This window comes from Orycteropus afer, unplaced genomic scaffold (genome assembly GCF_000298275.1).
Source record: "Orycteropus afer afer isolate SDZICR_OR568_19922 unplaced genomic scaffold, OryAfe1.0 scaffold00007, whole genome shotgun sequence".
Lineage (NCBI taxonomy): Eukaryota > Metazoa > Chordata > Mammalia > Tubulidentata > Orycteropodidae > Orycteropus > Orycteropus afer.
The window spans coordinates 22,802,442-22,828,053 of NW_006921594.1; the positions used below are offsets into that span (position 1 = coordinate 22,802,442).

At 34.9% G+C, this 25,612-nt stretch overlaps 1 protein-coding gene across 1 annotated transcript in view; it reads left to right on the forward strand.

Moving 5' to 3' along the window:
• Positions 1-4,335: 4,335 nt before the first annotated feature.
• The window catches only part of CD36 (CD36 molecule), a 29,801-nt gene continuing 8,524 nt past the window's right edge, over positions 4,336-25,612 (forward strand). The window contains exons 1-6 of the mRNA XM_007944820.2: positions 4,336-4,455; positions 15,428-15,588; positions 19,162-19,309; positions 19,752-19,931; positions 21,388-21,479; positions 23,912-23,958. Coding sequence (XP_007943011.1) covers positions 4,336-4,455; positions 15,428-15,588; positions 19,162-19,309; positions 19,752-19,931; positions 21,388-21,479; positions 23,912-23,958 — 748 coding nt within the window. The remainder of the gene's footprint in view (positions 4,456-15,427; positions 15,589-19,161; positions 19,310-19,751; positions 19,932-21,387; positions 21,480-23,911; positions 23,959-25,612) is intronic.

A 25,612-nucleotide genomic window follows, 5' to 3' on the forward strand; every position in this document is an offset into this window, starting at 1 on the left:
ATGTTGAAGTATAATCCATACTAAAGGTTGTAGTCTTTGATCTTTACCAGTAAGTGTTTCAAGTCTTCTTCATTTTCAGTAAGCAAGATTGTGTCATCTGCATATCATAGATTTTTAAAAAATCTTCCTTCAATCTTGATGCTACATTCTTCTTCATATACTCCACCTTCTCAGATTATTTGTTCAGCATACAGATTGAATAAATATGGTGACAATCCTGACTTGCACATTTCCTGATTTTAAACCATGCAGTATTGCCTTGTTCTGTTCAAACAACTGCCTCTTGGTCTGTGTACAGGATCTTTATAAGCACAATTAAGTGGTGTGGAACTCTCCATAATGCCAACATTATCCATAATATATTATGATCTACAAAGTTGAATGGCATTACATAGTCAAAACACAGGTAAACATCTTTTGGTATTCTCTGCCTTCAGCCAAGATCCATTTGACCTCAGTAGTGATATCCCTTGCTTCATGTTGTCTTCTGAATATGACTTGAATATATTGCCATTCCCTATCAATGCACTCCTGCAACCATTTTTGAATTATCTCCAGCAAACTTTTACTTGTGTGTGATATTAATGATAATTGTTTGCTAATTTCCACATTCTGTTAGATCATCTGTCTTTGCAATGGGCATGATTATGGATCTCTTCCAGTAGCTTGGCCAGTGAGCTATCTTTCATATTTTTTGCTATAGACAAGTAAGCAACTCCATCCCTGCATCCATTTATTGAAATATCTCAATCAATGTTCCAATTGAGAAATCAGTTCCTGAAGCCTTGTTTCTCACCAATGACTTCAGTGCAACTTGGACTTCTTATTTCAATACCACTGGTTCTTGATTATATGCTACCTCCTGACAGGGCTGAATGTCAACCAATTCCATTTGGTACAGTAACTTTGTGTATTCCTTCCATCTTCTTTTAATGATTCCTGTGTTATTCAATTTTTTTGCCATAAAATCCTTCAATATTGCAACTGGAGGCTTGAATTTTTTCTTCAATTCTTTCAGCTTGAGAAATGCCACATGTATTCTTCCATTTTGGTTTTCTAACTCTATGTCTTTACACATTTCATTATAATACTTTACTTTGTCTTCTCAAGCTGTCTTCTAAAATCTTCTGTTCAGCTCTTTTATTTCATTTCTTCCTTTTATTTTAGCTACTCTTTGTTCAAAAGCAAGTTTCAGAATATCCTCTGACATTCATTATGGTCTTGTTTTACTTTCTGTCTCTGTAATGACCTTTTGCTTGCTTCATGTATGAAGTCATTAATGTCATCTCACAACGAGTCTGTTCTTCAGTCAGTAGTGTTCAAAGCTTCAAATCTATTCTTGATTTGGTTTCTAAATTCAGGTGGGCTATATACAAGATCGTACTTTGGTGTTTATGGATTTGTTTTAATTTCTTTCAGCTTCACCTAGAACTTTGATATAAGCAATTAATGGTCTGTTGCCCAGTCACCCTTGGTCTTGTTCTCACTGATGATATTGAGCATCTCCATTGTTGCTCTTCATGTATATAGTTGATTTGGTTCCTGTGTGTTCCATCCAGAGAAGTATGTGTGTATAAACAAAAAAGGTACTGCCTTTGAGTCAATTCTGAGTCATGCCATCTCTGTAGGGAAGAATAGAACTGCCCCATAGGATTTTCAAAGGTATAAATCTTGACAAAAACAAACTGCCACTTCTTTCTTCTGCAGAGCATCTGGTGGGTTCCAACTGCCAATCTTTTGTTAGTAGCCAAGTACTTTACCCACTGCACCATCAGGACACCTGGAACATGTGTATAATTACAGTTTGTGTTGTTGAAGAGAGATGTTTACAATTAATAAATTTTTGGTCTTGCAAAATTTTGTCACGTAATCTCATGTGTCATTTCTATCACGAAGGCCATATTTCCCAACTACTGGTCCTCCTTCTTTCTCTCCATTTATCGTATTTCAATCACCAATAGATATCGATGCATCTTGATCGCATGCTTGATCAATTTAAAAGAGCAAAAGTCAGTAAAAATCTTTGATTTCTTAATATTTGGCATTAGTGATTGGTGGCGTCATCATGGTCATTTTGTCTTCCATGTAAGGTCTTTTATGTAAGAAGTTTTTCTCAACTATACAGTTGTTCTGAACCATATCAGTTGTTCAAATTGAAAACTGCTGACCTCATCTTAGCATCTCATTTAATACATGAGATAATTGAACTATAGAGAGGGTAAGTGACTTGCCTGTGGTCACATTGCAAGAGAGTAACAAATCAGTCTTTGGTTCACTCTCAAATCTCCTATTCTGGATACAATCCAGAATACTTTGATTATTATACACACACACACACATAATACACACGTATATATGTATATATGTGTGTGTGTATATATATATATGTGTATAAGTATATATATATATATATATATACACACACACACACACACACACATATATAACAACAACAACAACAAAAACTCACTGCCGTGGAGTCAGATCCAACTCATAGCAACGCCTCCTTGGGTTTCCGAGGTGGTATCACTATGGAACTAGATTGCCCAACCTTCCTTCTGAAGAGTGGTTGGTAGGTATGAACCACCAGCCTTCTGGTTAGCACTAGATAGATAGAAATTCCAACGAGTAAGAAAGCATACAAAAAAATAAATTAAATTGATGAGGTTAAATTTTATAACAATAAATTTTCTCCATTTAGATAAAATTATTCTTTTTTATATTACCATTATTTTCTTAGCTATAAAAGTAATATATTTTAAAAGTTAGATGGCTCCCAAATTAGAAATAAACTCATTGGAGTGATACTTTTTCGGCAACAAAGCTTTTCAAAGGGAAAAGTACATTTTGGTTGCCATTCCAAGATATATTTTACATTATTATGTTTACAATTATGATAAAAATATTTTAATGTACCTCTTTTTTATTTTTCTTGCACATACCATTCATTCCCTTGGTATCTATGCTTTCTTTCCATGATCATGGACATTTTGAAGTAGGAAATATTTGTTTAGAAGCTTTAAAGCACATTATGACCATTTATCAATGTCAGGACAACCTCATTAGGAAAAAAAAATGCAGCAGAAGTGGCTGAAATGAATGTACTTCAAATGTTGGCAAGAAGTAATAGGTTCCTAGCAATTTTTTGCAGCAGGATCCACTCATTCCACAAATTATTTTCTTATGTAATAAACATATACTCTTTAAGATAGCAAGCATGAAGGTTACCTCATCAAAACACACACTAGCACAAACAAGCTCATTTAGACAATTGTTATGTATCAACTGCTCATGCGAAATGAACAATACATTATTATTTTAATATTTAAACAAAAATCTTTGACACTAACAAGAAACAGCGTGTACAATTAAAACCACGTATCCTCTACATTGTACTTTTTCTTCAAATGTTCTATACCTGTGGCACATCTAAAATCAGGTATTAACAATGGATTTGACATTAAAGCACAATTTTTCAAAAAAAAGTTCATTGTTCTGAACAATGTTGATAAGACCTAGATACGATTCTGACATAAAGTTAATATTCACAATAATCAGATTTTTTTACAACAGTGACTATAATTATACTGCTAACAGAGGGAATGCTAGTGTTAATTTTGTGATGGTGCATTTCCTCAATTTACCCCTGCTTTTTCTTTTAACAGGTAGTTTACAAATGATTAGATTTTTTTCTGAGAATCATCTCTCATGAAATCCATACCTTGCCATTTATTCCTGAAGAAGGTATAGGAAAGAAAACACCTGCTAGCATACTTGCTTAGCATTTTGGCTGAGAATATATTAAGTCACCCAAGTTTGATTTGCAGGATACAAACAGGAAGGCTGCAGGTGGCTGCATTTTGGTGGAGAAGTCAGATACAGGGTGAAGATTCAATTAGGCATCTCAGGCTGAGGGAAGGTGATATGAGGGTGAGAGTACAACAAGCGTGGTTCAACTTAGATAAGATTTCATCACGTTAATCATCTATAGAAAGAATATTCAGAAGTGGAGAATTTTGGAAAAATATGGTATATGGCAAGCTATACTAATTATGGACATTGGTCCATAATTAAGAGCAAGGGAAGAGAGAAAGGTCTAGAAAATCACTTTGCTGAAATAAAAAGGAAAGTATTTGTTTATTTATAACTGGCAAAATGATCTGTTTCAGTTGCGTGTTTTCTTTGTACTTTGATCTTTTTAAACTGATATTTAAGCTTCTGTTTTATAATCTCTTTCTAGTGATAGAACCAGATCTCTTGGAAACCACTTTAATCAGACTTAAGAGCTTGAAAGAAGCAGGTGCTGAACTTCTATTTGTCCCCTGAACAAGAAAAATGGGCTGTGATAGAAACTGTGGACTCATCGCTGGGGCTGTCATTGGTGCAGTCTTGGCTGTGTTTGGAGGTATTCTAATGCCAGTTGGAGACATGATTATTGAGAAGACAATTAAAAAGGTACAGGTTGTCTAAAGGATATTTCCTGTCATTCTGATTCTTTTTTTCTTCTGTCTCTATTTTACTTTGAATGATTATTTTATATTTCATGATAATTTGTAATTTTGATTCAGCTGTTGCAAGTTTACACAGTAGAGAAGTGAGCACACATAAAATATTGTATAACAAAAATACATTGATAAGCTCAATATAAATATCTAAGTTCTGAGGTGAAAAAAAACCCAACTAATTATAGGCGTGCATGCTAGTAGGAATAATATATATATATATATATATATATATATATATCTCATGTCCAAAGAGCATTTTGATATCCTTTTGAATGAGAAGTATTTTATGAGGGTATATTTATAAAATAAATACTGAAGAAAAGTAAAATCATATTACATATGTATATAAAACTTAAGCGTCACTGTCATGTTTAATATTGGTTAAACTGGTAAACATTTTGTTTGGTAAAAACTGCTTTTTATTATGTTTGTCATAATTTATGATTGTTTCATGAACATTTCCTATTTATGAAGCTTTATGTTTGTTGTTGTTGTTGTTATGTGCCGTCGAGTCCGACCCGACTCATAGCGACCCCTCCTTGGGTTTCCAAGGCAGTATCACTACGGAAGTAGATTGCCCAACTTTCCTTCCGAGGAGTGGCTGGTGGGTTTGAACCGCCAGCCTTCTGGTTAGCAGTCAAGTGCCTTAGACACTACGCTACCAGAGCTCCTAATAAATTGTATAGGACATATCTCAGTATATACTGCAAATTGACTGTAGTTTTAAATAAAATTAGATTAATACAATGTACGTGCTTTACATAACAAACTAGAACTCATACCCCATCTTAGTTCCTAAATAGTTTCACATTCACTTAGCAGAGAGTTATTGATGGGAAGAGGGAGGAATAGCATAAGGGGAAGCAGATCTCCTAAAGCCCCAAACCATGGATGTCAAATTCAAATGGCTTCAGGAGTTTTGCGAGCAAGGTATTTTTTTTTCTTTAAAAAAAAAAGGAAGCAAGGCTGCCAGGAACAAGATAAAAGGAAGAAAAGGAGTTGTGGTGAACTTGAGAGCATGTACCCTGCCCAGAGGCATGTAAGTTCATTTTTCAAAGCATAATGCTGGCCAAGTAAAACATATCTGGGTTGTAGCTTCAGCTCTCAGTCTGGTTAGGATGTCAGGCCTAAACATAGGGTTACAGCATATGCTCCATGATGGAGAACAACAAGGTTTAGGTCATAAAATGGGTTGAGCCTATCACTGTCTGTCACTGCCAGGACCCTATTTGTCTTCTCCATTCATCTGTGCTTGACATCTTGCTCTTTCTCGGAGTGTAAACATATACCATTTTATATCATTGAAACTTTGACTTAATTGACAAATTGATTTGACAAATCAATTTCAAATCCAGTTGCTCTTGACAAGAAGGTACTACTTTCTGATTTTTTTTTTTTTCTTAGGTAACAATCCTAACGGTGTTAAGGTTAAAAGGAAATCTTCTTGCTGAACTTTTATAGCTTTTGTTTTAGGGTATTTTAAAGTATTTCCTATGCATTCATACTATATTTGGTCAATGGCAATATCATAAGCTATTTCTTCTATTGCTAACAGATTGCAGATATTCAGGCCCATGTGTTTAACTGAGAAAAAATATTATAACTAAATGGTATTCCTGCCCTGGGATTCCCAATTTTCTTGATTCTATTTTTTCAATGTAGGCCAGTAGGTACAAGTAGTGGTGAGATTGGACTTATCTAACAATGTGAGAAGAAATTATGGTTGTTCCAACACGCTTCCAGCTCTATAAACTGTGTTTCCTACCTGAATGTCCTACAGAAAGCAAACATAATCAGTGTCAGTGTTTCCTACATACTGTAATGTATTTGCTAAGAAAGTCCTCTGAATAGAAGAGTTAACAATAGTTTCCTAATGTACTGCATTTCATACTATTTTTTCTGATATACAATCAACAATCAATAGCTGAGTATTGATCATCTAACTTTTCATTCCTCTTCAACAAAATGATCAATTACAGAGTCTCTGTTAGGTGGCCTGCAAGATGCTCGACTTTTTGTTTAATTTTTCTCTCTAAGTTCAAAGCAATTTTTGTATATTTTTTGTAACATGAAAATGTGATTTTGTATAGAGACTTAAATATAAAAAAATAATTTTTTATCTCAATACATGTAAAATTTAACTGTGAATTAAATATATTATAAAAACATAGGTAAAATTCTAGACATATAGACTATATGCTGTTGTTGTTGTTTTTATGTGCCATTGAGTCAGACCCAACTCATAGTGACCCCTCCTTGGGTTTCCGAAGCAGTATCACTCTGGAAATAGATTGCCCAACCTTTCTCCTGAGGAGTGGATAGAGTATATAATATGGAAAAATAAACGCTATTTAGAAAAAGAGTTCTTGCAGAGCACTCCTGAAACTTCAGGAAGAAGAAGAGACCTAAGTAGGACTTTGAAAAAGTATAGAACTTTTGAAAGACCAAAGGGTATTACATTAAAAGTGTTAAAGAGTTGATTAATAGTATGGGAAAAGTTGTGAGAATGGGATTAAATGCTGTGAAGAGAGAAAAAAGAAGGTAGAGAATCTGGCAAGACCACTGGATTAACAGGAGACATGATCAGTCTGGAAAAGTAATATGGGGTTAGATTTAGGAAGCTTTGAATCTCAGGGAGAAGAAACTTTAATTGATGATGTAGATAATAGTGGGAGCTCTGGTAGCATAGTGGCTAAGACACTTGCCTGCTAACCAGAAGGCTGGCGGTTCAAACCCACCAGCCACTCCTCGGAAGGAAGGTTGGGCAATCCTACTTCCGTAGTGATACTGCCTCGGAAACCCAAGGAGGGGTCGCTATGAGTCGGGGCCGACTCGACGGCACATAACAACAACAACAACAACAAGAGCTTCCTAATTAGCTTACTAATTAATTTAATCATCACAAACATCTGTGAGTATGAGTACTAATAATTTACTCATGTTTATAAGCACAAGACATTATATCAACTTGCCAACTCACCTAGCCAGTAGGAAAGGGAGTCCGTTTCCAAAGTTAGGCAATCTGAAGGTAGAGACTAGATGGTACACAACCCGGTGTTCTATACTTCTCCAATCGAAAGAGTTGGAAAGTGAGGAGACCAAAAACAGGGCAACTGGGAAAAGCTAGGAGGCACATGACTACATTCAAAAAGGTTTAAGACCTCCTTATAAGAAAGATCATTGGAGGCGCTCACTCAGTTATGCCAAGAGATTTGGAGGACAGCTACCTGGCCAACTGACTGGAAGAGATCCATATTTGTGCCCATTCCAAAGAAAGGTGATCCCACAGAATGTAGAAATTATAGAACAATATCACTAATATCACATGCAAGTAAGATATTACTGAAGATAATTCAGAAACGTTTGCAGCAGTATATTGACAGAGAACTTCCAGAGGTTCAAGCCGGATTCAGAAGAGGACGTGGAACAAGGGATATCATAGCTATTGTCAGATGGATCTTGGCTCAAGGCAAAGAATACCAGAAAGATGTTTACTTGTGTTTTATTGACTATGCAAAGGCATTTGATTGTGTGGATCATGACAAATTATGGATAACATTGAGAAGAATGGGAATCCCTGAGCACTTGATTGTACTCATGAGGAATCTGTACCTTGACCAGGAGGCTGTCATTCGAACAGAACAAGGGGACACTACATGGTTTAAAATCAAGAAGGGAGTGCGTCAGGGTTGTATTCTTTCTCCACACTTATTCAATCTATATGCTGAGCAAATAATCCGAGAAGCTGGACTATATGAAGAAAAACGTGGTATCAGGATTGGAGGAAGAATCATTAACAACCTGAGATATGCAGACGATACAACTTTGCTTGCTGAAAGTGAGGATGACTTAAGGCACCTACTGATGAAGGTTGAAGAATACAGTCTGCAGTATGGATTACATCTCAACATAAAGAAAACAAAAATCCTCACAACGGGACCAATGAGCAGCATCACAATAAATGGAGAGAAGATTGAAGTTGTCAAAGAATTCATGTTGCTTGGTTCTACAATTGATGCCAACGGAAGCAGCAGTCAGGACATTAGATGATGTGTAGCATTGAGAAAGTCAACTGCGAAGGAACTGTTTCAAGTGCTGAGGAGCAAGGATATCTCCTTGAGGACTAAGGTGCGCCTGACACAAGCCATGATATTTCCAATCACCTTGTATGCATGTGAGAGCTGGACAATGAATAGGGAAGACCGAAGAAGAGTTGATGCTTTTGAGTTGTGGTGCTGGCGAAGAATGCTGAAAGTACCATGGACTGCTAAAAGAACTAACAGATCTGTCCTGGAGGAAGTGCAGCCAGAATGCTCCTTGGAAGCAAGAATGGCCAGACTTCGTCTCACCTATTTTGGTCATGTTGTCAGAAGGGACCATTCCCTGGAGAAGGATGTCATGCTTGGTAGGGTGGAGGGTCGACGAAAGAGGGGGAGGCCTTCAACGAGATGGATTGATACAGTGGCTGCGATGATGGGCTCGAGTATAGCAGGGATTGTGGGGCTGGTGCGGGATTGGGCAGTGTTTCGTTCTGCTGTGCATGGGGTCGCTATGAGTCGGAAACGACTCGACGGCACTTAACAACAACAACAACAAATAAGAAAGATCTTTGTATAAACTGCACATTATATAGTAAAAGTTAATCCTGACTAATATGGTGAAGAGAGAAAACAAGAAATCAAGCTACAGAGGAAGAACTCCTGGATGATGAGATGCAATGGCAGTGTGGATAGAGGAACTAAAGAGGAAGAGAGATAGTAGTCAAAACAGCTGATTGCAAGGTGTCCACTTGTATTGTGGATAGAAATGTTTACCTTAGGAGAGTTTTAGATGGAGAAATTTTATAAGTAGTTTGATATGAACATCAGTCTGCATTTCAAAGGTCAGAACTCTAGGAGATTTGATTGTTGCTACAGAGATTGCAGATAAAACTAGATGGTAGATTTGCTTTTAGAGTTTGAATATAAAGAGAAGAGCAGAAGAGCAGGATTTATTCATAATTTAGATGGCAGGAAGACTAAAACGGGGAAAAAGGAAGCCCTCTTATAGGGCGAAATAGAGACAAACAGTGTAATTTCTTCAAAGTTAATAGGAGGCCAGCACTTAAAGACTTAGAGAATAAAATATTCATCAGCAGACAAAGTTTTGTTTTGTTTTGTTTTCATTCATATACAGAGTTGAAGTCCTCTGTTACTTCCCAGTTCTCTAAGATAGCATACTAACACTGTCATTTGAACTGGTCTAAAACAGTCCACAAATTTTCCTTTCTTTTTCTCTGTATATTTCCAAAGGATAAATTCTATTAGCTTAATAATTTTCATAGATTATACCTGAAATATTTCTTACCAGTATTTTTTACCATGATTTCTAGTTGAACTGTGTGGAGTAAGTGGGTTTCTGAAATCTTGTTAGATAGACTAAAAATCAATGGCATGAGGTGTCACTAGTGTAGAAATTACAAAGGCACTTTGGACAAAGGGTAAAAGTTGTGCCACCATTTACAAAAGATAATTTATCATGTGACATTGGTACATCACTTGAGTAAAATTTTTAGTGAATAAAAGAAGTGATTTAAAACAAATTTCAGGTTTCATTTACTTATGATATTAACAATAAATACCCAAAAAGGAATTAATATTTAATTTTTCCCTATTATACGGTTCAATAATAACATCATTTCTTTCCCTTACTCATGAAAAGAATTGTACTATACTAATAAGTTTTCAGACAGAAGAGAGCTAAGGTAAATTGAAATGACTACACTTTTGAATCAATAATCCATGTTTTATTAATATGCTTATATTATTTCTAGGTATGATCAAATAATTTGTACTTTTTATAGTATTTTAAAAGCTCAAAAATAAGTACCTGCAGTGTTATTTATTAAAGGTGGTAGAATTTGCTTATACTGAATGGCATAAGATGAAAATATGAAACAATTGAAAACAATAATAAAACAGCAGTATAAAAATTGATTAAACCTTACAAGTATTTGCATAATAACTGCAGTAATGTGTCACTTAAAAATAGTGTTTCAAGAAATATCATGTTTAAATATGTAATTTTCTTCTTCCAGCCCTTTTTTTTTTTTTTAAATTGTGATTTGGGTGAAAGTTTACAGAGCAAATTCACTTTCTATACAGCAGTTCACATATACTTTGTCTCATGTCATTTACCACAGTTTACCACAATGCAACAACTCTCCTCCCACTTCCTCCCCATAGTTACCTCTTCCCAGTGTCCATCCCTCCATACACTCCTGCCCCCTGAGCTATCTCCCTGTGCATAAACAGCCCTTCTTTCTCCCATGATTGTTCTCTCCAAGAAGTGTATCTACTTGAGGTAAATGTTCAACTCATATGCCTGTATTTTGTTTGGCTGGAAACCACAGGTGTTGGTTCAATTCCAGACCTTAAGGGCAGCTAGGGGCCATAGTCTCAGTGGTTCCACCAGCTCTATTGGCCCAGCAAAACTGGTCCTCACTTTTTTTTTTTTTCCTCCAAATGATTTTGAGTTTTGTTCCACATTGTTCTACCTCTCTATCAAGGATCTCCTACATAGATCCCCATCCAAGTGGATCCAGCCCAATTTTTATATCAGTGTAGTTTATCTTTTATGCAAAATAAAAAATCCCCCCATTTTAGGTTTTTACATAAATTTTAGGAGTCATATTCCTGTGTGTCAGAAGCATATTAAAGTTTACTACTCCAATCTGTCTCACTAAATTTTATTCTTGTTTTTAATTGATAACTTGGTGATCTGAGAGTAAAGTTAGTTTTCTGCCTTTCCAAACAATCATTGCTAATTCATTCCCTCTCTCATTCTAACTCACTAAGAGCATATACATATGAACACATGAGAAAATTTTTTAAACGTGAGAAAAGTATTCTGTCTAGGACAAGTTCTAATTACAGTGGAGGGAATGGAGGCTATTTTCAGCATATTATCAGAACTCTACTCTTTTTAAGGAAGCTTTTTATCTCACTGAGAAGAGAATAAATATGAAATTGACTAAATATCAGAAAAAGAAGAGTCACAGGATATTAAATGAGTAATTGCCATATGACTGGTCTAGATAACAAAAAATATGAACTAAGCATTAGGGGTCTGGGAAACAAAAGATATTAGAATTCTCTCTTTAAAGAAAAAATAGTATTTGCATTGTAATTGTACCTAACATTTGTTGAATACCTACTATGTGCTAACACTGGTCTAAGTGTTTACATTTATTAATCTCATAACAACCTGTGAGAACAATATATTGGTTAAACCATATAAATTTTTTGACTTTTTAAAAATACTAATTTTACATGATTCAACCCAATGCTATTATTTTATCCCCATTTTATAAATGAGGAAACTGAAACACAAAGATATTAAATAATTTTCCCAAATACAAATGGTTAGCAAGTGACAGAACTGGACTTCAAACTCCAAGCCTTCAGTTTTGTTATTAACCACTTCATCTTATGTTTTCAGGGAAGAAAATGCTACACTTGCTTAGGGAGGAGGTAGGGTAAGGAATAGAATTCATGGATTAAAATGTGCTGCATATGATTCTCTGTCTTAGTACTTTATGGCTTCCTTGAGTAATGGGACAATATCATGTCTGCCTTGTACTCTACCTATCCCAGGAATTTTAATAATTACACTAAAGTTCCCAGTCATGTAGATGAGTATTGTTTTCATGCAACAGTAATAATCAAGTGAGGGAATGACTATATAAAAGCTATTACTGTCCCAAATATCTGCCTTCAAATTCACCTTGGAGGATAGAAGGTTCAAGGTCAAAAGCTTTCGATCTATATAGATACCACACTAAAAGAAAGGCAAGTTAGAATCTGGCCACTGCTGGGATTATGTAGTCAGGAACAGATACTGATACACACATATAAGTGAGAGAATCTCAAATTATATTACATTCTCTGTGCACATAATTATCAGCCTTAGACTCCGAATTTAGTGAAAGATTTGCAGAACAGTCTAAACCAAAAAACTAAATCCACTGCAGTCAAGTTGATTCCAACTCATAGTGACCCCCATTGGGTTTCTAAGGTGGTAAGTCTTTGCAAAGTAAATTGCCCAATCTTGCTTCCACAGAGTGGCTGGTGGGTTTGAACCACAAGCCTTCTGGTTAGGAGTCAGATACCTTAGGCTACCAGAGCTCCCACATAACAGTCTAGATAGCCCAAATCTAATCTAAAATCAAGCCGTTTTAATTGGCATAGAACATGAAATCTCTTTTACCTTGTAAAATTAGAGGAACGTGTAATGTATTTAATCATGGCACTGAAGGAGGGGCTATAAAAATTTCTGGCATATATAGGGGTTTTAACATCAGAAACATTGCATTCCTATTTTGACTACAAAATTTTTCTGTCTTTCCCTGAGCAAATCATGGAAACAATACAAGACTGTAGGGGGAAAAAAAAAAAAAAAAACCTGCCTTCTTTGCATCAGCTACTAAATTGTCATATAACATTGGGACAGACACTATTTTATCTAGGATCCATTTTCACCTCTGAAAAAATGGCTGGGAGTAGACAGTTTATAATTAACAGTTGATAACTTGTATTTAGTGCATTCATTTCAATATTTTTATGTTTCAACTTTTCCATTTGTTAAAATATCTTTAAGTCTAAGTGATTCTTGGTCTTTTAACAACAACAAAAAAGTATGATACCCTTACAATGTCTTTTGATATTTAGAACCACATGCATTAAAATTAGTAAGTATTGTGGCCTGCTGTACAATACTGCACAATTTGCCATAGTCCTTTTTTAATGCCATAAGGATTTATTGAATTCCTTTTATATTACTAACTAATATAAAACATGTACCTTAAGCAATACATGATAAATGATAAAGGCCTTAACATGCTTACCAATACATGCTTTTACTGTGGGAGAATATTATTATGTCCTATGTATGTATAGTCATGTGTATTTTCCTTCTTTAATGTCCCTTTAAAGGGTAAATTACCATAGTTCTCAGTTTCAACACCCTCATAGAAAAGTGGGTAAGAAGGAATTTTATATGTAGAAGAATAACCATAATATTTTAATTATCCAAATGGAATTTTGGTTATTAATATGGGAATAAGCATTTGGGAGTAAATAAAAAATTGTTGAATGGCAATTGATTGTAAAAGCAATTAAGGTTCTAGCATTACTTTAGCAGTGTAAATGGATTGCAATAACACAGGGTTTCATTGTTGCATTAGAACTTGGCATCTAGTTCTTCCAAAAGGATTCCTTAAACTCTTCATTAAGCAATAGGCAAAATACCCTGAAGATATGAACCTTAATTTGACTCGTACCACTGAAGTTCAGAGAGTGAAGTAGGGTGACAAGAAAGAACATAAAGTACCAGTACAGTGTAAAGAGTACTAGTCTAAGGGTCAGCGACTAGGATCTTCATGATTCTGCTGCTATCTGCTTGGGTTACTGTAGGACTAGCTCCCTGATTTCTCAGAGCTCCAGTGTCCCATAGTAGAAAATACGACAAAGTCCCATGTTCTTTCCTGATCCATCACTCTATGAATTGATGCTTCCAGGTGAAGGAAACAAATAGTTCAGATTGTTTTTGTATTCATGGGTCTCTTTAGGTTCATTTTCTGTGAAATAGTTTTCTTCCTCTTCCTTGTAGCACGCTAAGATAAGGGAGAGTTCTCCATTTTGGGCACACTTCCCAAGGTACTTAATTGGAAATGCTGCCTGTTACAAAATCACCTTTGTTTCCACCAGTTGCTATAGCTTCAGAGACTCCCAATTCCGAGAGTAAAACAGTGGAAGGAAACAGAGAGCATCTATGGTAATTCTTTCATATCATTGGAAATGAAATTGACTGAGGAATTTGGTAACTTTCTACTCTGTCCCACTGCTCTTAAAGCTAGGAACCAGTTTTCTAATCTAAGATTTTCTAATTCTTTTTTTTTTTCTTCTTCTTCTTATCCATCTTCAGTACAAAGACCATCCAGTGAATTTTAGTAGATTCCACAAAGGCATAATAGGACAACTTTCCTTGTCTATCTCTCAAAAAAACTAACCCAATGTGATAAAATTAGGATATTATAATTTTTGACATAGGAGCTCTGGTAGTGTAGTGCCTAAAGCACTTGACTGCTAACCAGAAGGCTGGTGGTTCAAACCCACCAGCCATTCCTCGGAAGGAAGATGAGGCAATCTACTTCCTTAATGATACTGCCTCGGAAACCCAAGGAGGGATCACTATGAGTCGGGTCCGACTCGGTGGCACATAACAACAACAACAACAACAACAACTTTTTTACATATATTAGGTTGCTGAGAGTAACTTGAGGGGTATGCACACCCTATTCTGCAGGATTTTGAAGGAAAGAAGTCAAAATTGCATTTTTCATGCAGAAGAGTTTATTTTCTTCATTTAATACATATAAGGCAACATCCCTTAAATCATCCAACATTTGAAGAAAACAAAACAAAACAAAATTTCCAATGCCACCAGATTTTTTTCTCTCTATTTTTCTGCCTTGACTCATCAATCCAGCTCACTTAGACACCAAAGAGAGTTAATGTTCAACTCAGTAAGAACTTTTTGGAACAACCTTAATAAAATTTGCTTAATAAATATTGCTACTGACTGTTGCAATCTTGCCATAGGGTCACTGGAAAGCTTGTCTATGGTTTGCCTTAAAATCAGCACGCGAGCCCGCAGCATTACGCACTGATTCCCTTTGTAAAAGGTTAACTAAAATACATTGCTGCAATAATTTGTTGAAAATACTTCTGTCACAAGTGTGTGGCAAGTTTGCAAAGGTTTTCATGAACAAGATACTTGAGTTTGGTGCTTTTGTTTTAGCTAACTAAAGGTCACACACAAACTTTCAGAAGTGCCTCTATTTACTACAAAGAAATAATCTAAACTTATTTTCTTTTTCATAGGAAGTTGTCCTTGAGGAAGGCACAATTGCTTTTAAAAACTGGGTTAAAACAGGTACTGAAGTTTACAGACAGTTTTGGATCTTTGATGTGCAAAATCCACAAGAAGTGGCAGTTAATAGCAGTAACCTTAAGGTTAAGCAAAGAGGACCTTACACATACAGGTAAGTGAGTCCCAATATCTAAGTGGTACTCTTTTCCTGACCATACGTATTTCTCCAAATACTTTCATTTGATGACTGCTACTTTATTGAACTGTACTTACCATTTTATTGCCTACAATATACATTAAATGATTTTTTTTTCTACTTTTGTAGATCCTTATTTAAAGATTAAATGTTAGGATATTTCATATTTTGAATAAATTAATAGCATATTAATATACACGAATCTAGAAGTAGAGTTAATTTATCCAAATATTCATTATTAGTGGACCATGTATTGAAAAAGAATATGGATTTTATTATAAATTTATCAGCATCAAATAACTGTCCAGCATTTAAGAAAGGAGCTCTGGGGGCTAGTGCCTAAAGCATTTCACTGCTAACCAGAAGGCTGGTGGTTTAAACCCACCAGCCACTCCTCAGAAGGAAGATTGGGCCATCTGCTTCTGTAGTGATACTGCCTTGGAAACCCAAGGTGGGGTCGCTACGAGTCGGGTGTTTTTTCCTGTGGCATATACTGCCACATGTCCATGATATTGCCTAAAAAGGCTTGATCTTTATTGTTACATACAAAATTTGACCTAAGCAAATATTTAAATTTTTTTTCATGGTGTTATATTTCTTATGTTGTTAGCAAAGCCTATGTGAATATCTTGTTCCAAAAGAATATTTCAGCTATTATCTGCATCTATGAAAACTTAAAATTCATGTGACAAACAAAATATCATTGTTTAAAAATCATAACCTGAGACAACTGAATAAGTGGAAGGAAAGAGAATGGTTACTTAAATTTGGGAATTTATCTTTTGTTTAGAGAAGATTGATGTATTTTACTTTTAAGGACATAATTTATGAAATGAGAAACTATATAAATATATCAGGAGCTCTGGTGGTATGGTGGTTTAAAGCATTTGATGTTGACCAAAAGTTTGGCAGTTTAAAACAACCAGCCACTCAGTGGGAGAAAGATGAGGCAGTCTGCTTCTGTAAAGATTTAGTCTTGGAAACCCTATGGGGCAGTTCTACTCTGTCCTAACAAGTCACTACTAGTCAGAATCAACTAGATGGCAATGGGTTTGGTTGTTTTATATAATGTTTATCAATCATTGGTGAACCTAGTCCTCTCCTGATACCAGCCATCTTCAGAAACAAAACAAGTGGTGGCAAATATAAATTATATTCTTAAAGCCTTTAATCCTGTCTCTCTGAGGGCAGAAAGTGTGGAGTGGAGTGTGTGTATACTTGATTTGCTTGAAGAGCAACAAAGAAGGTTGAGAAAAGTTGCATTTTCAGCTAAAGTTTATAAACACTTATCTCTTCCTTATATAACAATTGTTAAAGTGTTTTCTCATCCACAAAAAGTCATTTTGTCCCAAGATATAACCAAAATGGAGTCTTTGTCTCTGCCTGGATGTCTTAAATAAGGGGAAAACAAAAAATTACCTACCTTTTAGGAAAAAAAAAAAAAGTTAAGAGGTTGAGAGTCTTCCATATATTGAGTTGAAACTACTTTCCCATAAATTAATCCCTGAATTCAAATGAAATTGGAAATGTAGAAGGATTTTCCTGCTAATGTGAGTTTAGTGAAACTTTGATAAAGCAGTGACTTGGGTCAAAGCATGAAATTACCTTGATTGTGATTGTAATTATATTCCAGCCTAATTAATTCCTAAGAGTCTGTTTCTTCAGAATATTTTCATAAGCACTGAAACGCACTGCCATCGAGTCGTACCCGACTCAGAGACCCCTCCTTGGGTTTCTGAGGCAGTATCACTATGGAAATAGATTGCCCAGCCTTCCTTCTGAGGAGTGGCTGATGGGGTTGAATCTCCAGCCTTCTGGGTAGCAGTCAAGTGCTTTTGGCACTATGCTACTTCTCATGGCCAACATAAATTTTTAAGTTACTTTGTTCTCACAAGACTAAAAGGAAATTTATCTTAGGCAAAATCTAGGACAAATTCTTTCCCTTGACCCTATAAATCAACTCTTTCCAAGTCTGTATACAATCTATTTTAAAATAATACTAATAAGTAATAATGTTGTCTTTTTAAAAGTATGCTCTAAACAGAGGGAGGCCTGTTTCAAGGATTTTCTCTTACTGAGTGCCATCTACTGATACAGTGTTGTAAGTGCAATTAAAATAAGCCACAGAATTTGGAACACAATTATTAGGCTAATGTTTCAAGTACGTATTTTATATACATAAATATCCCTGAAAATTAAAGTACTCTGACTTGAAATGCCAATAACATAATCTGATTTAAAAAAACAGTTATTCTATAGAAAATACATTATTAGTAATTCATTGCCCTCTGTATTGTTTCAGGGAAGTTTTTATGTTCTACATAGTTCTCTAGGACTCCAGGGAGAATAAAAAAAAAAAAGTTTTGGTGGAATTTCATTAAGAACAAAATGCATTTCTAGCTGATACGGAATTTTTATCTTTTTTTTTTTTTTAATGTGAGCCATTAATTTATGTATTAATTTAAAATACTTATTAAGAGCTTATATACCAGAAATTGTATTGGGAGATATAAACATTCATACTTTTACCCAATAGAAATTTACACTTTTGTTACAGCTGAGTGAAACTTTTCCTTTTTTTTTTTTTTTTCCAATTACAGTCCGAATTTTTTCCAGTTTTTTCACCTGGTTATCTATTCACCTTACATATTAGACATTCGGGTATATGATAGAGCAATGCTGCTTTGTAGTAGCCTCAATGAGTATTCTGTACTTGCAAAATAATTTTCTTCATAACAATCACATTCTACCAAATTCCTAAAATATAGTTTGTGCTTTGCAGCCTTGAGATGTTAGAGATAGGAGCTAATAAACATTTTGTTCAACATATAGGGAAAAAAGTTGTTCTGTACCCCTTAAAATGGAAATTACATTCCATTTTATCTGTAATTCTCATTAAGGTCCTTTAGAAGATGGAAAAGCCAGTTCCAGGCAGTCTGTACTATTTCGGGGTTTTTTCTAAGTAAGAAATTTTGCTCTTTGATATTACCTTCCTTAAAGCTCTCTGCTGTCTCCTCACCCTCAAGATAAAGTCTAAACATCTGATTAAGGGGTGCAATCCTTTTAGGTTAGAGATCTTGCTTAGATCAGTTTTCCCCAATCCCAAGTCTCACTCTATAATAGAGCCAAACTCAACCAATCACTTCTTATCTTGTACATGTTACTCCTTACCCTACTTTATCAAACTATACTTCTGTCATTAACTTATGTGGAATTTCTACCAAAATGCGTCTTGACTCTCATCCCCATAATGACCACACCAAGCCTGGCTTTGTATCTATTTTGTTTACCCATGGACTTTGTGGAAACATAGCACATACTATTTCTCCCCTACTGTTCCAATTTTCTGAATGCATGTTTAAGAGCTCCACTGATTAATTTGGTAGAGACAAACCACCAGCTTATTTATCATTTTACTCCCATTTTTAGCATAATTTATTGCATATTCTATGTACTAAAATATATTTGTGGAATGAATGAATGGCACCTGGGACTTAATAATCATATGAGACAATTTTGTAAATTTTTTTACTTATTTCTACTTTTCAGAGTTCGTTATCTAGCCAAGCAAAATGTAACTCAGGACCCTGAAAGCCACACAGTCTCCTTTGTACAGCCCAACGGCGCCATCTTTGAACCTAAGCTATCAGTTGGGACAGAGAATGACACTTTCACAGTTCTCAATCTGGCTGTAGCAGTAAGTAGACAAACAGAAAAATTATTTGTTTTAAAATACTCTGGAATTTGAAATAATCATCATTAGAACTACAGGTTTTATTTATTTTGCCATTTTTTATTAAATGAGTTTTTATGTAGCTGTGAATGGATTTATGATCATTTTGGAAGTCAGCAAAATCACTTGATAACCAAATAAATTAAAAGGCTACAAAAATGTACCATTATAAATGGGTGGGAGGCAAACTTGGCATGTCTTCTTCATGTGCCTGACTCTTGGATAGAGAAATGTAAATATCTGTGGATTAGACCAATTAGAATTTTAGTAATTGGTCAGGTTTGGCAATAGTTTTAAAGACAATTAAAAGAATTCCTTAATAAATTCAATTCTGGTATTCAGTGTATTTATTTGGTAAAATATGATAGGGCATTGGTGTCTTAAACAGTGCTTTCTTTTTTTGTAGGCTGCACCCCACATCTACCAAAATGCATTTGTTCAGGTGATACTCAATTCACTTATCAAAAAATCAAAATCTTCTATGTTCCAAACCAGAACTGTGAAAGAGCTGTTGTGGGGCTACAAGGATCCATTCTTAAGTTTGGTTCCATATCCTGTTGATACTACAGTTGGTGTATTTCATCCTGTAAGTGCCAATATGAACAGAAATATTGTTATGTTTTAATTGGACACTACAATAGCATTAGCCAAGCTTAGTTTTCTAATTTAGTGTATTAACCTTATTGCTGATCGGAATATATGTCCTAATTAAAAAAAAAATAAAAAAAGTCTGCATATCACATGGCTTCAACTTTCTTAGTTAGGAACATTTAAAAATTAATCTTTAAATTAAAAAACTGAGATTTAAACAGGTTCTGCTCTGCCTTTTATAAATATGAAATTCATTTAAAATTAACTTATAAACTATTTTTAATTTGATTTTCCTTCCCATAAAATCAAGTTCAATACCAATTTTTAATAAGTGTTAATATATCCATACTAAAATTCTTCCTTCTCCAAACCTGTGATAAATTATTTTTCCATTTAAATTGAAAAGTTAACCTAAATTTAACCAAATTTAAGTCAGACTACCCTATTTTTAAACGGTTGGTGAACTGTATAAACCAAACCACACCCACTGTTATCGAGTCTTTTCCAACTCATAGTAACTCTATAGAACAGAGTAGAACTACCCCACAGGGTTTCCAAGGCTGTAAATATTCACAGAAGCAGACTGAATCATCTTTCTCCTGCAGAGTGCTGGTGGGTTTCAATCACCAACCTTTTGGCTAGCAGCCCAATGTTTTAACCACTGTACTACTAGAGCTCCTTGCAAGAATGTCACGTGGTCCACTAATACCATGAAATGGCAATTGGGAGATTAAGAAAAGTGTGAATGTGTGGTGTAATTAGTCATTAGTTAATGTTCCAAATTAAAAATAGGATAAGCTGAATACTGAATTGGAATTTTGACTCTGATTTCATTTGGTACCATATGTGGTATTAGTTATATGCTCCTATTCATTGTTTTACTTTTAGATAGTGCTTGGGATTGCAAGGTTATATATCAATTAAAATATAAATGTAGAAACACTTAAGGGATCAGAGGTTCTGTTAGAATTATTATGTTTTAGCTTAATTACTCATTAACTCTTTGTCTGGTTTGGTAAATTTTGATTTTAACCTTATATACCTCATTTTGATATCAACTTATTAAAGATCATCATGTTTAGAACACTTTTAGAAATCATTGTTCCCTTACTATTTTTCAGTATCCTTTCACTTCAACATAATAGGGGTAGTGATTAAAATTCCCTCACTGGCTTTATTATGTCAAAGAATATTGGAGTTTGGTAACGTTTTCTTCTGGAATGTTATTGTCTTCCTTTGTCTTAGCATCTAGCACTTGTTCCTAGGCATCTTTCATATTCTATCCTTTAACATTTTTAAATTCTAATAATTTTAAAACCTTACTTGCATTTATACTTCAAACCCTACAAGAATAACTACTGTTTGAGAAATGTGAAGGAGAGGTACACATTTTATGACTTAGAAAATGTGACTTGTTCTAGAAATAATTTTTCTTGTTCATATCTTTTCAGTACAACAATACTGTAGATGGAGTTTATAAAGTTTTCAATGGAAAAGACAACATAAGCAAAGTTGCCATAATTGACACTTATAAAGGTAAAAAGTAAGTATCCAGGCGAATGCGTGTATCTGTGCGTGTGCTAGTTAGTGGGGTATTCTAAGGCAGGAGTGATATTCATTGAACTGCTGGCAAGACATAGGCACCAAGCTATGGAACAGACTCAGCTGTATCTCAGCCTATTGGTAATGTGTATTGTGCTAAGTGTTCCACTTATTCATGAAAACTAACATGGCTACCCCAGTGCATATTGCTGAATATCAGTCCAATTTTAGAGTTTGCTTTACCTTTATATGTGGGTCCTTTTCCATAAAGAAATTCAAAAGAACCATTCCCATCCCCATTACATATCCAGCACCTACACTTTACCCATACCAGCAGTATCACAAATGAAAAGTAAGAAAATCAATATATCAACTAATTGTCTAGCATTTGATAGAAAAATACATTTCACTGATTTTTTTATTTACTTTTTAAAAATTGAACATATGAAATACACACTGTGCATTCTTCCATCATGGCCTAAATGAGTCTGTCAAAATGAAGTTCAGTGAATCAGTGCCATTCTTTTCATGACTTTTCCACTATAAAACTATATTGAAATATTTTTCTATATTAATAACTCAAAAAACAAAACCACTGCCATCAAGTTGATTCCAACTCATAGTGAGCCCCATTGGATTTCCAAGGCAGCAAATCTTTACAGAAGTAGACCATGGAGTGGCTGGTGGGTTTGAACCACCAACCTTTTGGTTAGCAGTCACATATCTTAAGCACTTCACCACCAGTTATTGTCGTTGTTATGTGCCGTCGAATCGGCCCCGACTCATAGCAACCCCTCCTTGGGTTTCTGAGGTGATATCACTAAAGAAGGAAGTAGATTGCTCAACCTTCCTTCTGAGGAGTGGCTGGTGGGTTTGAACTGCTAGCCTTCTGGTTAGCAGTCCAGTGCCTTAGGCACTATGCTACTGCACCACCAGAGCTTCTTATAAATAACTCAGCTTTTTAAAAACGTTATCAGTTCAAAAGTGCAATTAGTACTTCAATACAGGTCTAAAACTTACATATGAAACCTAAAAATACAGAAGATACCTTCTCTGAAGTTGTCAAAGAATGAGCTATTGTCACATAGACACATTTTCCATTTTTTTTTAACCTGTTCGCCTGGAGAAAGCATAATTTAATATGTGTGTGAAAAGAAAGAACTACAATGGTGGATGAGATCTTTTCTTCTCCTTACAGTTAATAAGTATGTTCTAGGCTAGTTGTTTTCTGAAAGGAAAAGTAGTAATAAAGCATTTAGAAATGAAATCTATGCAAATAGAAAAAGATGTTTTATTAACATCAGTAATGCTGGCTCATATTGAACTATTATCTGAAAATTACATATTTAAAATCAGTGAAATATTTACTAATGTAGAATTTTTTCTTCTAAAGTGTTCTCAGTAACATCAGTTTATTTACAGACACATTTAATGGAGAAAAACAAAAACTTTAAAAGGTTCATTTTGGTAGAAATCAGATCCATGTTTGTTTATTAAGGAACAATGAACATTTCATTCCATTTCTTATTCCAGAGAGGTTTTGAGAAGAGTGGCTTAGATATCCTAAATACAGTGAGAGTTTCACAGCAATTCAAGAGAAGGGTGAGCTTGATTTAACTGACCATGGCAAGATGGAACACATTTAACATCTTCTGCTTTTAAAAAAGCAGCAAAAACAGCAACTCCTTGGATTGACATCTAAGGGAATGTTGAGTGGGGGAAAAACAGTTTTTTCCATCACTAAAAAGTGCTGAAGGTACAGGGAGTACATTACTACTAATGTTTTATTACTTTCAGATATGTGTGACTGATTTAGACACCAGAACATAAATTAATCAGTTCTGTCTTACTTCAATGCCAGTTCATGGAAGAGCTAAAAGGGAAAAAAAGTATAAATTGCTTATCTAAATGTTTCCAATCTCTATTCATCTAAATATTTGATTCTTTTCCTCCCCTCCTCTCTACTTCCCTCTTCTATCTTATCCTTACATCAGTTTCCACTTCATAAATACTTGCCTTCTATTCAGTACAAATGCTCAACCTACCACCAAATAAGTCATTTCTCCCAGGTAGGGGGAGGGGGGAAATTGCCCTAAGTAGACAGTTGAGTTCCTCATATACATTTCTCAATTTTCTTCTCTCACAACTCTGTCTATGCCAAGTTGTTTGCAATTAACTTGGAATTTGGCAGTTTTTCTTTTATAATCTAGCCACTTAGAAGGATCAGACACTTAATTAATCTCAAAAGGATGATATCTTAAAACAAACATGGACAAAAAGATTAGAACATTTCTTAAACTTACCGTTAATCACACTGAATCTTCATTATATTAGCAGAAGTATTAAATGGCAACACAAAACTGTAATGTGAGAAAGGTGCTCTTGAAATTAGAGGGTTCTATTGATTTTCTTTCTTTCTTTTTTCTTCCTGAGGAATCTCTCCTACTGGCCAAGTTATTGTGACATGGTTAATGGCACAGGTAAGAACACATTGTTTTGCGGTGAGGATCCCAATGAAACCACCTCACCCTTTCCCACAAATCCACTATCACATCTACTATGTCCTCAGAGCTGAGGGTGTGTTTGTTTGTCTTTATATCCCCACAGCAAAATATGGTCTCTATTTTAAGATAAGCTTAATAAATGTCTGTTTAATGTGACAGGATTTCTGAAGATTAACCATAGAGCATTTGCTCTTATTGCATTACTAGGGGAATGTTTGCTTTGTAAAACTTTACTTCATGACCTGCCATGCTAGCAGCAGTAAGAGGTTTGTTGTTGTTGTTGTTGTTTAAAAAAAAAAAAAAAAAAAACACCTGGGTAGTTATGCTTCTTTGCTAACACTGTACAGCTAACAATTTAGAATTGAAAGAATAATGATAATAATGAATGAGATAATTGCAAAAGGAAAACTAACAGAAGTGAGGTTTAAAGCTGAAGTGAAATTAGTGATGGCATAAGTTAGGGCCATCTATTTTGGAAAAGATCATCAGAATTGAGAGAGAAAAGAAAAACAAAACCAAGGTTAGATATCTAATAACCATGGAAAATACATGAAAAAAAATGAGCATGCTGAATTTTTGTTGTTGTTATGTGCCATCAAGTCAGACCTGACTCATAGCGGCCCCTCCTTGGGTTTCCGAGGCAGTGTCACTATGGAAGTAGATTGCCCCATCTTTCTTCCAAGGAGTGACTGGTGGGTTTGAACCGTCAGCCTTTTGGTTAGCAGTCAAGTGCCTTAGCCATTATGCTACCAGAGCTCCTCATTCTGAATTAGAACTGGGAAAAAAGAAAGCACTGTGTATTTAGGGTGTGACCAGATCTGGTGTATTACTCCTCTTGAGGAAAAAGCAAAGTACAAATCTTCCTATTGCATAAGTGTGAAGACTTTTAAAATCAATAGGAGTTTAACTAATTCCATGAGGTGATTAATGTGATTGAACTGCTAATAAGCAGAAGCATGGTGTTTACAAAGTTAATGAGGCAGTACCTTATAGAAAAGTGATGTAAAAAAGATGAATAAAGTTAAATGAAGAGTTAAGTAAAATAGAGGAAATAAAAAGAAATGCAGAGAATGCTTACTTTTCCAAAAGTATGGTAGAGTTTTACATGCTTATTTAATTTTGTTATCTCTCATTTGAGGAAAAAAACAACAACTATTAACTATTGAATTTACTTTGTGGATTTTAAACTCTGAGGGTGGGTGAAGACATTCCTTTCCAAAGAGAGCATTTTTGCAAATAAAGCATCAAGTGTCCCAGTGATAAAAACTATAGTGGTTGCATAAACATAATACTTCAGTCCTTAGATACAAAGATAAATATTACTGCGTTGCTCCTAAATACTGAAGGAGTCTTTATGCACTTAAGAAAAAAATTATTAAATGGTGGTGTCCAAAATTGAAAAGTAGATTTTTTAACAGGAGGAGGTAGAAAATTAATGACAAACATGTAAATTCCTGTGCATCAGGCATGAACTTAAACATATCTATGAGGAAATGAAGTAAACCCTAAGAAACAGAGATAGATGGGACAAGTCAAGGGACTAGGATGTGATCCCTGTGAGAGGAAATATTGGGTAGGATACTAGAGAAAAGAGGCTAATGAACCAAAAAGTTCTACTGTAGTGTCTTAG